The sequence below is a fragment of the Antrostomus carolinensis genome, unplaced genomic scaffold, assembly GCF_000700745.2.
Source record: "Antrostomus carolinensis isolate BGI_N321 unplaced genomic scaffold, ASM70074v2 scaffold1033, whole genome shotgun sequence".
Classification (NCBI taxonomy): Eukaryota; Metazoa; Chordata; class Aves; order Caprimulgiformes; family Caprimulgidae; genus Antrostomus; species Antrostomus carolinensis.
Window position 1 is genome coordinate 18,826 of NW_010304231.1, and position 16,278 is coordinate 35,103.

The following is a 16,278-nucleotide window of genomic DNA, read 5'->3' on the forward strand; positions in this document are numbered from 1 at the left end:
TGGCTGCACCTGCTCCCGCAAAGTGTTCCTGCGCGGCAGAGGGGCATTTAAAGTTTTTAATGCCATGGCTTCAATACCACGCACCATATTGCTGATGACCTCCAAACTGTGGCGCTTGTTCACAGCTGCATGATGCTTCACCGCCATGAGGGGCTCGCTGACCTCCTGCAGCGACTGACGGACGACCGGTGAGCTGTCCTCTTGGAAGGTCTTTACTGAGAGCTGGACCTTGCGAGTGACCAAGTCAGGACTGCTCCCACTGACATACTTGTGCCGGTGGCTTGCCAGGTCCGGTGTGCTAGTGGCAGGACGTGGGCGTGGGTATGGAGGTGGGGGTCTGAAGAGATAGTTCTTTAACATGTGAGCAGTGTTGTAACTCTGGCTGCTCTGCAGCTGCATGTTAGCCAGCTCTGGCGTGCTGACAGTGTGCGATATGGCACTGGCCGCTGTCTTACTTTGCACAGCATTATTAGGGTTCATTTGGTCAGACGGGGCAACAGGCTTGTTATAGCCGCCACCCTGGGGCCCGTATGTAATTGTGTAAGGGTGTCTCTCTCGAATCTCAGGCTGACTGTAAACTAGATCTTCCGGCTGGTTATAAGCATGTGTGTTTCCAATATTGAGATTCCTCAAAGACTGGCTTTGGCTATCCATCTGGATCACCCCTCTCTTCATTTGCCTCATGACAGTTTCATAATCTGGAGTTGGCCGGTAAGATGGCACTATGATTGCACTATGTCTGTGGCTGGGGATATAGTCTGCTCTCATGATGTCGCTTCCAGGGATACTCAGATTTGAGGACATTGGAGATGCCTGGATGAAGTTCTGAGAACGATTGAGGGAGTTCATGCTGTGGGCACTGCATACGCTCCCATTGGGTCCATTACCATTCAAGTAGCTGAAGTCCACTGGACACCTGTCCAAACTGGTCTGAGACCTACAGTAGAAAGTTTCTTCATTTCCATGGAAAATGCTATCTGTATAGAGCAGAGATAAAGATGTTGACAATTTTAACATACAAGGACTCACTCAATGTCTACAAAACTTCAAATGCATTCTGCACTGAGGATTACAGAGACAGCTTAGTGTACAACAACTGTAGGGAACATTCAGTCTTGGGAGCATCCTTGGGTCACTGAAATAGAACTACAACAAAGCTACTCCCGTAAACACTCCCAACAGTTAGTAAAATATGGTAGTTCAGATCCTAGTGGGTTGCATTAAAATGTCTTTGCCTGTGGTGGCAAGGAAGAATAAAGGGGCATCTCCTCCCTCAGCATCCTTGAAGGATTCACAGCTGCTGTCACCTTAAAAATCCAGTGCTGCTAGCCTGTGATAATCCTAAAAATTCTCTTGTCTTTTCTGTTAATGCACTGCTGTCTATGATTTGAAGTAGCAGAGGACTGTGGAATTGGAAATCCTACTTCAGACTAACCAACAGTTTTGAGGATCTGACAGCAGGGTGACCAATACTCAGAGGGGAAAAAAAACCAAAAACAAACAACAAAAAAAACCCCACCACTCTACAGATATGCTAAAGAATATTAAATATTTCAGCAAAGGCTATGAGAGGGAATCAAGTTTGTAAAGATGATGTCCTGGATCACAACTTTACTGCAAGACTGTCAGTGTTGAAAAATCTTGTAAAAAAAGAGTAGCAGCTCCCAAAACTCTAAAATCAGTTAGTTCTTCAACAATATAGAGAAGTCAGTGCTAAAACTAAGGGAACTTTACAATTGTTCTAAAATTGAGAATAACCCCCTTCAGAGCCTCAGCTTCATAGTAAAACTGTAGCATCCCGTAAGTCAAATAATCTACTGTATGCAAGGAATTATCCTGAATGGCTCCCTTCAAAACTTATCAAATTCTACCTTAAAATTAGTCAGACCACCACAACTCTAAAATGCTATCAGATATGCCTAAGAGCTCCTCTGCTGGTGAGAGCACTTCAACTGTACCTCTCACAAACTGCAAAGAACGTAGCCTAACAGACCTGGCTAGGTATATTCCAAAAGGTGGTGTGGTTAAGGGTGTGAGACTCAAGGTGTTTAGGGGCTAGGCTCCATTCCCAGCCTTGATCAAAGTCACCTGGTACAACCTCTTAGAGAATTTATTTGTCAAACAGGGGGGTTAAAATAGTTTATCCTCCTTAAGTGCACAAGGCTAACAATGCAGGCAGATGTTAGTGAAAAATCAGCAGAAAAGATTATCTAAATATACAGTTTCATGACCAGGACACTATGATTTCTCCTACAGTAAAAGATACTTTCTGTCTCCTATTCCCTCACGCCATTTCTCTCCCTGGCCCCAGCTGGCATTGCCTTTGAGACAGCCATCATACTTCCTTTAGAAATTATTTTTTCAGCTCACTGATCTGGAATACCAAGTTTAAGGTCCATATAATAATGCACAGACATTTTCAAGAAATTTGAAAACTGAAATTGGCCTTTAAACAGAAGACTTACTGCAACATTAACTATAAAACTGCTAGCTCTCCTCTAGCAGCAACTCCCATTTGGCCATGATGGCATTAGAAACCTAGACATAAGGGGTAGGAGCTTCTTTGCATACACATTAAATTCAAGTCCATTAAAGGATAAAATATATGCTTTAAGTACCTTGTGAATTATGTGTTTCAGTGTAGTGTTCTCCACACTGGACATGCATAGGAGGCAGTATAAATGGATGTTGTCTTGGCTGAAATAAAAGCACAAAGAAAAAAAAAGCATTAGGAATTTCATTTGCTACATTTTTTGCAGCTGAAACAGGAAAAACTGTTCTATGCCCTTTCCACTGTATACTGCTCTTTCTTACCCAGCCAAAGACACATGGTTTGGCATTTCTTTGTAGAACAGAGAATAACATTTTGCAAATTGTTGTTACAGAGCCTAAAGCTGACCAGTTAAGACTCCTTAACCACTTCAGAAAACAACCTCCAGACTCCCAGCTCACTTAGAACTTTTCAAAAGTTTATTAAAAGCCCTTGCCCTTGAAGAATTAAACCAAACCAAACACCTAATCAGGGCAAAAGCAGGAGATGAAACAAATTCAAGGACCTAGAACACTGTTACACAAGCTACAGTAGCTCGTATAGACTTAGAATAATTCTGTAGCTCGTATAGACTTAGAATAACTCTGCAAATTACATTAATATCACATTCCCTAGATAATGAACTGGAGTGTTCATCCAACAACCTCCACTGCAATAAGCTTTTTAACACAACATGTATCACAGGAGACAATTCAGCATTAAATCAGCAGGATCATTCACAGCAAAATAAATCACAGCTGACACTGTATTCACCAGCTTTGTTCAATGGCAAATTGATGCATTTTGCGATCGCATTTTACCACCTGCACTGTAATGTCCTGTCTAGTGTTGCTGAGCAAACTTTGTAAGAACATACTTTGATATACAAAGTAAGGAGAAAGAGAAGGAAGACACTCTTGTCTCGTGAATATGTCTTCCTCAACAGCAGAAAAAGGGCTTTTCATCTAGGCTGATTCAAATAGTTCAAACTATTAAGGAATACTGTGGATGCCCAAGGCAAAAAGGAAACACCAAATAATTTACCTTTGCATGCACATGCACAAAATGAGCACCACACAAGTCAGGTACTGAAGAGGGGGTGGGGAAGGGGTTAAATTTCCATTTTATATGTAAATAGGGAGAAGGAATGAGAATCAAAGAAACTGAGCACACATATGAATTCTTCTAAACAAAATGGCTGTGTTAAGCCAGAGCTGGGAGATGACAGGAAATATTTCTGCTACAACAATTACTTCCAAGGGTATAAAACCCTACTCTCACTGAACAACCTGGGTAAAGGAGCCTGCTGCTGACAACCCAAGCAGGGGAGCTTAGCCTGGAACAAACCAAGATGCTGGAAAGCCTAACATGGGGGGTACAGGAAAAGTGCAAGGAAGAAGTGACATCTGCTGGGAATGTATAGATCTGGAGCAGACAGTTTTCTTTGTGATAAATGTTATGGAAGGTATCTAAAAGAAATTAGGGATTGTTCTGTTGTGGTGGTGGGATGTGTTTTTGTTGTTTTGTTTTGTTTTTCCTGAAGGCCCATCTGCCTCTTCTGATGAAACAGGAGAAGCCTAAGGTCTGCAGAATGTCAATATCCAACTTAAGGATCACTTGGATTTAAAAAAAATAAAATAAATCAGCTAATTAAACATATCTCCTACACTGAGGAGGTTTCGCTGGAAAACCAGCATCATTGGGTGGCCTGACAGGAAAAAAACAGCATTAAATGGCTTTGAAGTAATAGTTAATGAAATACAGGTTCACCATGATGCCAAAACCATATAAAAGGTCTTCGTCTGAAAGTAATGAACATGATCCTCAGTGAGGTGGCAGAGCCTCACCCCCAAGATCCCACTTCACTTCCCATTTATGCCTACTGATTTATTACCATACAAGACAAATGAATAGGTAGGTGTATAAAGGTATGTACAGTGCAGATAGGAGTCAGGAGGGCTTTTTTTTTTTCCTCCTCCCCTAAGAGATCTGTCCCAACAAGTTAACAAAACAATTATGAAAAAAGCAGTTGAAAGTTCAACATGAACAGTTAGCAGCCCAGTTCACTTTTTAATTGATGAGTACACATTCCTCCTCTTAATCTTCCTGATACTGTTTTTTTTAAAAAAAAAACAAAAACAAAAAACAAACCCAAAACTTGTTGCATGCTTATGTTCAAGACATAAAGAGGCAGTGGCATTTGTTTTTCCTTTGAAAAAGCAGATTTCCATTTTTCATATCTAATATAGAAGGCAGCTCTCTCTTTCCCCTTGCAATATATCTGAGGCCATAGCATAAGAACGCAAAGCACATTTCATTTCTTCACCTTCAGTTTTACATAGTCATCTCCAGGGACCAAACTAGCAGATATCAAAAATACTGTAAATAGGTTGCAGAGAACATAATACATAGGCTGTGAATTGCATGGTGACACCTTAGAAACATGCTAAGAATGAAAGGACAAAGAAATCCAGAGCCAGCTACAATAGCTCTCCTGCCAACAGCTGGGAAACACAGAATCCAACTTTTAGATCTGGTGGACCATATGTATGCACACAGGAAAACAGCCTGTGCTGAAATCTGTAAAGACACCCTAATATCTGTACCTGCTCAAGATTAATTTTGGAACATTTTCACAAGCTGTAAGCACACCATGGGACTATGTCAAGAAAACACTCCTGCTCATATTAGCTTTCCACCTTGCAGCAATAGGCTAATGGAGTCATCACTCTGGGAAGGTCTACAAAGCAGATATAACCTATATCACAAATGAAAACTGGCAGCTTGCATACAGATAATGTTGCCCTCTGTCTTTGGGACCAGCAGCGCTGTTACTATTCTTATTTAAGCAGTTCTGAATTACTGTAAGAAATACTGACATACTAGATGTTAAAACTGGATCCAAAAAAATGTCCTTAGAGCTGACTGGGGAAAAAAGATTCCCACAGATGTTTTTGGAAAAGATTTCAGGAAAAAGTTATTCAGTTTTGCCAGATTTACAGTACTTACGGAAATTAGTTAAATGGAAACAAATACAGTTCAGGAAAAACTCTGAATCACAATCCTGTACTGATTATAATAGTTTTACTTAAAATCACAGTAACTTCACATAGAAAATAGGCTCTTAACTCAAGAAGTTGATAAATTGTAAGCAAACTTAATACAAAAACATAAGCAATGGAAGAAAGGCAAAAGGCAAAGCTGTAAAATTATGTAATGATTAGGTTTTGATGTATACAGCACAAGACACTTCAAATTCTTTCTAGAGGATTATTTTCTTTACATATTGAATATAACCTCAATCCAGTAGAAAAGATGCTTAGTTTCTGCAGGTCAGATAAAAATATAATGCCTTGAAGACTGTAATTTTTAATACTCAGTGATGATATTATCCAGTTAAATTAATCAACTTGGGCAGCCACACCCTTGAAACTCATTCCAATCATATTGCCTACAACAAATGAGTTAATGTGCTTATTTGAAATTCAGAAAAGTATTCCATCTTACACAATGCCCCATCCCATTAAGAATGTCTATACCATTTCTAAAGACCCCACCGTGGCACATACCAAGGATGACCTACTCCAAGTGGGCCGTCGTCGGATAGGAGGAGGAGAACTCGGTTGTCTGTGCAAGAAAAAGTAAGGAGAAATGCTAGAAACTACAGTGTTTAAATTCTCATTCAAGAATGAATGGGAAAAACAAGAGATGAAGAATCTGTAAGTATTGCTCATTAATGAGATTTTTTAAAAAATGAATAAATGAAAATAATTCAGGTCCTTTTCTAAATACAGAAAGTATTCCAGTTCCAAAATATCCATGCCTTCTGTTCATTATCCTATTTGGCTTACTTGGAAACACAAGAAAGAAAAACTGGTTTAAAAATGAATCAAACAAGTCTCTTAAGCAATAAAAACTGAACGTGGCACATGGGCACAGTTCTCAGGTGACTTAAGGTGAACATTAAAACAATGACAATTTTGTGACATTCATAGCAATCACTCCAAAGCAATGCACACAGATCGGGGGGGCGGGGGGAAATAACTGGTTAGATAATACTAGCAGAGCCATATACAATGTTAGAGTAGCCAGGTGCAGTGGAAGCAATGAGTGTAGGAGGAAAAAAAAAAAACGAGGAAGGGAAAGAAACAAGTTGAAGGAGGCAGAAACATAGTGCTTACGTGAAGAAAGGAAAGGTGGAATTTGTCCTCTTACAGTTTCTGATCTGGTGAACGATGTTATGTGCGATTAGAGGAAATGCACACAGGAAAACAAACAGCTATCATTTTAACAGAGAGCAGGAAAATTATTTGGCTAGAAAACACACATAAGCATATGCTGTCATCAGTATTTGTGGCTCTAACACAGAAGCTGGTACCACATGAGACTGTGGAAGAAGGAGAGCTGTTCTAATGGCAAAAAATAATTTAAATTCCAGTACTTCACTTTGTGACCTCATGATGTTCTCTTTTTTACTCCAAATATTTGCAAGTTATATATGAAGCCACTACATACACCCAGTTCATGGTACCCACATACTTATGGCTCAGCGTTTAGAAATAAACATGACCAAAAGCTATTGCTTCTGCAGTCTGGATTATGAACAGAAACAGAACAGTCCTCTCTCTCTTGACCCTCTTGAATATGCAGCTCCAAGGAGGAAATATTCCAAGATGATAGACTATGTTTTTCTTTTTTCCTTTTTTTTCCTTGACTGTCACAGGGGAGACAACCAGGAGCTTCCTTTGAACTCAGCTCCTTAGATCATTAAAATTAAATTTAGTATTGGACTACTGAAATGCATTATACACTAAGAAATGTCTTTTCTACTCTTCCACTCACCTCCTAAGAACTGTAAACACCATCTGAAATCTAACCAACATCTCTCTTCTGCAAGTGAAAAGCTCACTCTATGCAGTTCACCTCTTTGAACTCTCCAATACTCTGATTCACTGTATGTTAATATATTGCGTGCATATGTAATATTAGAAAGCCAGACCTTCCAATCTTCCCTTCTTCGTTTTGGCTTTAGTTTCCAACTGATGGTATTACCCAGCTAAACAGATGGGATGTCCAGCTCTAACCAGAACTGTTGATAGAGATGAACTTCTCCATATCTTTCCAGCTAAGTTGGTAAGTTTTGCAAGGGATTCAAGTTCTCATTGCTATACAAACCCTGCACATCATGAAAATTACTCTAAAGTCTCAAGTTCTCAAAGTAAGATTTAGCTCCAACTAAAATTTTTGTGTGCTAGTATACATGAAACACAGCTCAGCTAATAAACTGACTTTTGACTTACAACTAAAGCCTTATGGATTCCTCCTTCAGTTAGGATGAATCCACCTGTGTGAGAGGACTAGCTCAAGGCCAGTTCCTTAATAAGTGCTCAAAGCAGAGCCTAAAGGAGGCATTGAGTTCAGATTTACAGTCTCTGCTGTGTTGTGCTAGTATGGCTACGCAGATTAACATTCCCAGGTGTCCTCCCTTGTCTGGTGCACATAAGCAGCAGATAAATTACACAGCTCAAATTAGAAGATGACAACCTGTGTTTTCTACCGACCTTAGCTGTTAGATGGGTAGTGCATCCTCAAAATGCTACTGCAATTGACATTTTGGCATGTTAACACGTCACCTTTCACTCCAGTTTATACTAATACTCTGGGTAATGAACAGCAGAGACCAAGGGCTTCAATGTAAGATACATGGTCAGATTTGGCTGCTTGGGGAGCATCAAGCCTCACAAGGCTCAGAATGAAATTTCATTCTCAATTGTCTGTTCTTGCTGGTGGTTAAAACAAGAAAAAAAGGAAAGGGGAAAAAAATAACTGACTGACACAAGTGACTAGAAAAAACAAACAAAACCAGACACGCCAAAACTCAGAGCAATTCCAAAGCAGGGTGTCAGAAAACAACTCTGAAGAAAGAGTACTCACTCTGTGCAGATTTTGTTCTGTTTGTAAAACTTGTGTCTTGCTGCAAACAGCCGTGAAATATATTTGGCATTTTCAAGATCATCCTTTAAACACAAGAAAAAATAGGGGAAAAAAAATACATACAATCCTTAATTTTGTTATTCTTATCAAGAAGTAACAAAGAAGAGTTTTAAAAATCCAATTGCAGTAACGCTTGGTAAGGTCCGTCATGTACAGAATCTGGCTGCCAAGAACATGTCTAGTGCCCTCAAGAGCATTCAAGGCATGGAATTACTGAAATACAGTGGCATGCCTTTACACGCTGCCACTTCACTGCTAAGTCACAGTAGGAGGGAAGGAGGACAACAACAACAAGCAGCTTGCTGGTCCAGTTTCTATACTGGCCTTGGTTCAGGGAGATGTGGGGTGATTTTAGACAGCACAGAACAACACTGCAGCCCTCCGAGTTCCAGTATGTGCATGCATGGCAGCTTAGGCCCAGTTTCTGCAACTGCTTAGGCTGTTGCACTTATGTTAGCATGAAAGATAGTGTGGCACTGTGGATGTTTCATCCAACAAGCACTTCAGTTTTTTGCAGCCTTCCCACCATAGTACACTTTGGGATGCTTGGAAGAGAACAGAAATGTTGGTAGCTAAACGAAGTTAATTTCACTCTCTGCATAAAGTAAAATGTGAACTTTGGTGGGAGGAAGGCTTATAATGAGTGAGCCCCTTTGTGAAAGTGGAACTTCAAAGGTTTATTTTTTATATAAGCAGCTTGCTTGATGACACTGATTTGATCTTTTTCTTACTGTGTGAAAGAGAACATTCTCTTCTTTGTTGATCAACTCTAGAACAATCGAAGACTTGTTATGTGTTATATTCCCAATGTCATTCCACCTGTAGAGTAAAAAAAATGCAGTACAGTTTGCCAACACATACATTCAAACATTTCACAAACATATTAAGAATCCCTTAGTCAACATTAGTCTCATTTTCTGGGAAAGCTTTTCAGTAGTTGTTTGGTGAAGAAACATGGTCAGGAAAATAAGGAAGTCACGCTCTGATTAAAGGAGAAACAGATATTCAGCTCTTAACCAAAAGGAGAAGAGTTAAAAGCTCTTTTTAAAAACATCAATTTGAAGACTCACAATAGAAGATACATTGAATGTACCTTAATAATACATATACTGAACTGTGGTATTTTTTTAACTCATTGATTTTAACCACATGTAATAGAATTATTTTTTTTTTAAATAGTGCCATTCCTCTCCAAATGCTGTTTCCAAATTTCCTCCAGTGCCAATTCTTCCTAAAGAAGGTTAAGTTGCCAGCATGGTTATGTAGGCTACACATACCATGTTAATACCCTGGTTTTATCTTTGCAATTTTTTTTTTTTTTTTCTCCAAGTAATTGTCAGGTTACCCAAGATCAGAGTTATAATCTTCTTACAAATAGCTGACAGACATTTGCGTACACTGCATGCAATCTGTGGGGATGGAAAGGACTTGTTTGTTCCGTGTGCAGCATGCATTCCTCTTCATGTCATGGCAGGATGCTTGAGCTGCATATTTCCAAAGACTAAGGATCCCAGCGCCAACTGTCACTTCTACATGTAAAGAAACTTCTTGCTTTTGTCACCTGGCACAATTAAAGGATTATCTAATTTCTTCTCAAAATTAAATATGCAAAACATCAGCTATGTGGAAAAGGGAGCCCTAACATTTTTTAAGATGATCATTGAAAGTCCTTTTAAGGCAAAGCCCCCCAACATTCCAGCTTAAGTCTGATACAAGCCTTAGCTACTGACTAAAAATTAGTGCTCTTCATAAAACACAATTTTTTGGCTGCACAAATGTTCATATTCTAATAACAGGGACTAGTAAAAATCTACTACAAGTTAACAATGACAGTAATGGAAATACCCACGAGAACAGTAGCAAAGGGTGAAACCCTAGCCTCCCTGGGATCATGGAGATTTCTAGAAACTTTTTCATAAAAAACAAGCTTTTACAAGAAGTAACAAAACCCACAAAAGAAAATTAATGGAAAATCTTAAATGATTCTTACTAACCAAAATAAACAGCAGAACAAATAAACAAGTGATGCAGCCAGGACTTTCAAAATTACGGATTGAGAAAGTTCAGCTTTTTTTTAGTGTAGCACCTAAATACAACAACCAGAGTTTCAGAAATGTTGAGTGCCTAGAGTGCCACCTGTGAGGTTTAACAGATTTGCATTCAGAAGCATCAAAGAAACAGGCATAAAGACAAGAAAAGAAAAAGAATCAAAGCCTTGTAAGTAGAACAAGATACATGACAGACAACTACGTCTTTCTTGCCATCAGACCCATTCAAAGTCATCAGAAATTATTCTTTATCACATCTCCTAGGAACAAGAGGCCACTTCTGAAAACAGTGAGGTAGCTAATCCTTAGTTAGAGGATTGGCACTACTGAAATCATATATGTAAGCAAGGAAAAAAAACCCACACATGGAGCTCTGAAAAGAAACTCACTTTAAATACAGAAGACCCTGGTTTTTACCTGTAAATCACAGTCCTTCCAATTCTGTTTTTTATGAAGATTCCCATGAAGAAAATACCAAGGTGTATGTCATTTCCATGATTATCCTACAGAGAAAGGATATATATTGAGTTTAATAAAGAAACTGACCAATACGTGCATATGAATGTATGCTGAACTACCAAAGAGAAGCCCTTCTTCAGGATGAATGCAGGACTAACCCTTGACTCTGATTTACATTATTTCAAAGAAGCTAGCACTTAACTGGATTCATTCTGTTGATTAGTGAGAACAGACGAAGGTGAAACGAACCCAAGGTTCTCCTCTATCAAACGACATGCACACCACAAACTGCCATTCATTGTACAATACCCCACATTCCTTATCGTTGTGATTAGAGCTATCTAGAGCCCACATAGCTACGAAAAGCAATAGTCCTCTTTCACATTCATGGCACTTCTCCATTCACCTGTTAAAACACGTTGAGATTTCAGAAAACCACACCTGGAGATGGAATCCCTCTCAAAAGCTATACCCTTCGAAGTTCCTCCTTTAAGTGAAGTTCACAGCATGTCACTCCAGAAAGTACTTGTATCTCTATACAGATACATCCTCAATTGATTTTCTATTTTTAAATATTACTATTCATCTGCATGCACCATATAATGTCCATATACATTGTTATTCAGAAATTCTATTGGTTTTGTGCCTACTCATGTCTCTTTGCAGGCTCCTGTTTGAAAACCATGTGCTTCTGTACCATTTTGCAAATAGTTGTTTTCTTAAAAATGCTTTTTTTTTTTTCTACAAAAACTTAATGCTGTTGACAAAGATTTTTTTCTACATTTATCAACAAAAACAACTCCTTCTCAGCTGCATATATAGTAATGGATTTGCACTTCAAAGTGGTAAATAAAAATCATGCTAACACAAGGAGTGTGGTTAAAAAGAACTGCTAGAAGAAAGGATATGAGAGAAGTTAATGCACTATGCATGAGCAAATTCTAGAAACCATCAGGCATCCCTGCATTTTGATAGATCAGATTAGAGCTGCTCTCCTGGCTTTGTAGTACTTGATCCCCAGAAGGCAACAAGGGAGTATCAGCACTAACTAAGTAGTTTCCAACTACTAAGTGTTAGGGCTTTTGCAAACAAATGATGGATGACAATTTTCAGCCCTAGCCTATGCACTGATTCTCAGTACCACATACACCATATACCACATTCTACAAGTCAGCAGAGGTTATACAGCTGACAGTCTTCAGTTTAGTCTGATTTGAGGACTACACATTCCTCTGCCTTGTCCCAGAGGCAGCTTTAGAAGGCAGAGAGATTGGGAAAATATATGTATTTGTACACATATACATGTGTGTGTGTGTGTGTATACACACAAATATCTATATAGAAAGAAAGAGAAACGTATTTCTAATAGCATTTTCTAACAGGAACAAAAGATAAATCTTTCATTTTTCCATTTGAATGCAGTTCTACTTGTCTACAAGGCCAGCACACTGCTCTTTGAGACAAGGGTAACAACATCTTCCTGCAATTTTGCAGAGCACCCAGTCCACCGTTCATACTTATCTTACTGACATGCAATAATATTTAATGACAATTCCAACACAGAAATCCTTTGCAGCAGTGTCCTGGTTTTGCTAGGATAGAGTTAATCTGAAACTCATCTGAATGAATTTGAGGAAAACATTTATTTCATTCATTGGCAATAAACATTCCATAATTTTTGTTGCTGGGTAGGGTTTGTGGGGTTTTTTTGCCATTCAGCTCCTCCCCTTCACGCCAATTTTGAGATCACGTCAAAAGATCAATTTTGACTTCAGCAGAAAAATTTTTGTTTGGTGTGTGGTTTTGTTTTGGTTTTAAATTTCAAGTCAACTATAACTAGCAGAAAAACTGCTATCAGTCCACCACTTAGGGTGCTGGGTTGATAGCAAAGAGAAATTGTCATGTTGGTAACAGTAGTTTGCAGTTTCTCAGCACAACTTTATCATGGTGGCATGTGCTCCACAAAGCCAGGCACACCATCCAAGGTAGAAAGGGGCTTCCAGCAAAGGGAAAGTGACTACAAATGCAAAATAAAGGTTGATACCTTCCCCTAGTTTTAAATGTGTGGAGGGCCTGCGTGCACATGTAAGAAACTAAGGAAAGTTAATTCTTGGTAAATAGCAACTTAAGACATGAAATGGTCTTATCTTCCTGTCCTGTTAAAGACCAGAGCTGAAATTCATTTGTCCCAGCCACTGCCTCTCAGAGAGCACTCAAAGAAAAGCAAGCAGCATATCTCTGCTTCCCAAGATATGGGGCCCTAGCACATAGCAACCTCTTCTGTGAAAAGGATTTTGCTGGAAGAGAAATAACACTACAGGCCTGAGATACCCTCATGTTGCAATCCATGCAAACTACCAGCAGTCATTTCACCCTCCAGCACAGTGAAACAAGTCCTGTCTCTTTTGGACAAACATGACCTGTGTGCATTCCAAAGGTCACTGCAGATTCCTGCATCGTTTGATTCAGAGGTTATTTTACATACACTAACATACCTTCACAGGGAAAATTTCCTGTCCAAACCCATCAAGCCGTTCCACTTCATTGATGTACATTAGCTCAGCTTCTGCTGCTGTAATGCCACTGCAATTAGAGTAACAAAAGGCAGCGAATGGTTCAATGTGATATGCACACAAAAAATACTAGTGGTAAAAAAGAGGATATTCACAAACCACTTTAGAAGGCACTTTGGAGATGCTGCCTAGAAATGCACAACACAAATCTAACTTTCAACATTAGGATCATAATCAGCAAGGGGAGGAATTTTACTAAATGTTGCTAAGGCAAGGTACAAAGCACAGTTCAAATTACAGGAGGAACAAACTGGATTGCTCCTATTACTCAGTTTCTTCTGCACACATCAAATATTTTCCAGGCTTTATTAAAACATCAGGACATTGCATCAGGTTGTATCTAGTTATGGATGGCCAATTTGAGCCATAGGGATTCTAATTTGCATAAACAGTATACAAACCCACTGAAGTTGCTTAAAATTACTTAAAAGGGAATACCTACATTTTCATGTTGGCTGTTCAAAAACACAGGCACTAAATCAGGTGTTGAGCAGGTTCTCTTTCATAATAGAGAGCAAACCACCTGAAAACTTTTATACACATGTCTACACATGCTGCTGTCACAGCTCAGGAATTCAGACAGATTTCAGTTCTCAAAACCAGGTCAGGATAGATTGCGGGTTGCTCCAAAAGAAGGCCACTATTAAATGTTTCTCCTCTTTGCTCCTCCTTACCACAGCTTACAAACAGAAATATAGGAACTAGACAAATACTTGAGAGAAAGAGGGAGAGAACAGAGGTGAGAAGTGATCTACTCTACCTGCTGGAGTGAGAACAAGTATTTGTTCTTTGTGTTGCAGAAATGCCACTCGAGCACAGCCCATGGCAGAGAGAAGAACAGAACCAGGCCTGTTCACAGCCAGCTTGGAAGCTAACCCTCTGGTTGCATCAAAGGCTCAAGCTTGCATTGAAACTCAGACTGAGAACGGCCTTAGACTCAGAGATTGGTATTTGCCCCTTTACAATCATTTTCTGTCATATAATGGGGAGCACTGCACCCTTCACATAATATCCCTATTGCATTCCATGTAATAAAGCTTCAAATACAATTTAATAATATAACACAAAAGGTTATTTCCACTGATGTATAAGCACTGCCATTTTTCTATGAACAGCACTCTAGAGATTTGAATACTTCCACCACCAAAACACCTAGATGGCACAAAAGAAGCCTGCTTACAAAGAAGTTATTTGTACTAAAGCACTAATGCATATACTCCTAGCTCATTAACTAGTAACAACATATAGTATATTTTCCACAACTAGACTTAAAACACAACTCCTGTTATTTTCATTTCCATTACACTGAGAGCATGTTTCTCTCTTGAATGAGAAAACACTGTCAGACAGACCCTCGGACCACCCTCGATCAAGTCACAGGGTCTTTCACCATCAGGATTTAAACGAGACAAAGAAGAGAAAGGAGTAGCACTTTGTATGAGCTATGTAGTAACACTACATAGCTCAGGTAGTGTTACACATGTTCATTAAACCTAATGGTTCGGCCATTTTGTGTTCACAAGAAGCAGACAATCTTTTGTAACAGACTAATTAAAAATCCAGGGAGATGTAGCATAATAGTAAGACAAAGATAGGCTAGTTTACCCCTGCCAGAACAGCATGGGGAGGAAGGGAAGTCCTAGGAGGTTGATGACAATAACAAAAATAATCTGAATCTTAACATGTCAAGCTCAACCTGTGAGATCGGTGCTCCTGAGCAACCTTTTGAGTCAGCTCCTCCAAGACAGCTTCATCCTGGGTCCAATCCTGTAAAAATATGAAGTAGGATTGAAAACTAGTTATCCAGAGAGAGAGACAACAAAATGCAAGACAGGAATTATGACAGCAGATGTTTCAGGATTGTTTCCTAAAACAGTAGTTACAGAGAGAACCTATCACCAGCTGCACTGAAAATTCAGAGCACGGGATGCTGAAAATGTGCAAGAACAACACAAGGGTTGGTTTTTTTTTTTATTATCTTTTTTTGGGAAAGAGCATAAAAGTATAAAGATACCGTTAAAAATAAGGGTAAGGTACTTATTATTCAAAAATAGAAAACAGAGTATAGAGGATAAGAGATCTTTTCCTGACTAAAGACCAAATAAGTCTTTAAAAACACTTGGAAGTCTACAAATTAATATACATCTTTTAAAACAGCCCGAAATAATGCACAGACTATGGAAAACAGTCATGGCTATTTTCTGTCCAGCAACCCACAGGTACTCCCTTCACCATGTTAAAAGTGATTGAAAGTTTTGCTACCCCTTCAAATATGTAATAAAATGTACTTTATGCTTGCAACACATTTCTGAGTAGAAATCTTTATCTTCTGCAAATTTAATAATATGTGGTAGAAACAATTCTGAAATAATTGTGAGCAAGTTAATAAAGGAAGTATCCTCATAAATTCAAGGCAAAAAAAAAGGAAGCTGCAAAACTTTCTTGCAAAACCTCAAAGTTCTTATTTTTATTTAGAAAAGCCTTAAGGCTATATGTAATGCACTTAAATACACTGCCTGTTTCTTGCTCAATGGGGCCCTCCCTCTGATATTTGCTTCTGCCACAAAAAAATGTGAAAGTGGTAGCGTGCTAATGAAAAATGGCATGGTACATGCCTATGCACAGCTACACACCTGTGGGGTGTACTGTGTACATAACTTTGTTCTTTTTCCTG

General features: G+C 39.0%; 1 protein-coding gene across 1 annotated transcript in view; it reads right to left on the reverse strand.

Annotated features, from left to right (window-relative positions):
• The window catches only part of PTPN14 (protein tyrosine phosphatase non-receptor type 14), a 72,281-nt gene that overhangs the window by 18,387 nt on the left and 37,616 nt on the right, over positions 1 to 16,278 (reverse strand). Inside the window, 8 exon segments of the mRNA XM_010164356.1 lie at positions 1 to 977; positions 2,619 to 2,697; positions 6,100 to 6,157; positions 8,465 to 8,547; positions 9,256 to 9,343; positions 10,990 to 11,075; positions 13,527 to 13,614; positions 15,301 to 15,371. The exon segment at positions 1 to 977 is cut by the window's left edge and continues 3 nt beyond it. Coding sequence (XP_010162658.1) covers positions 1 to 977; positions 2,619 to 2,697; positions 6,100 to 6,157; positions 8,465 to 8,547; positions 9,256 to 9,343; positions 10,990 to 11,075; positions 13,527 to 13,614; positions 15,301 to 15,371 — 1,530 coding nt within the window.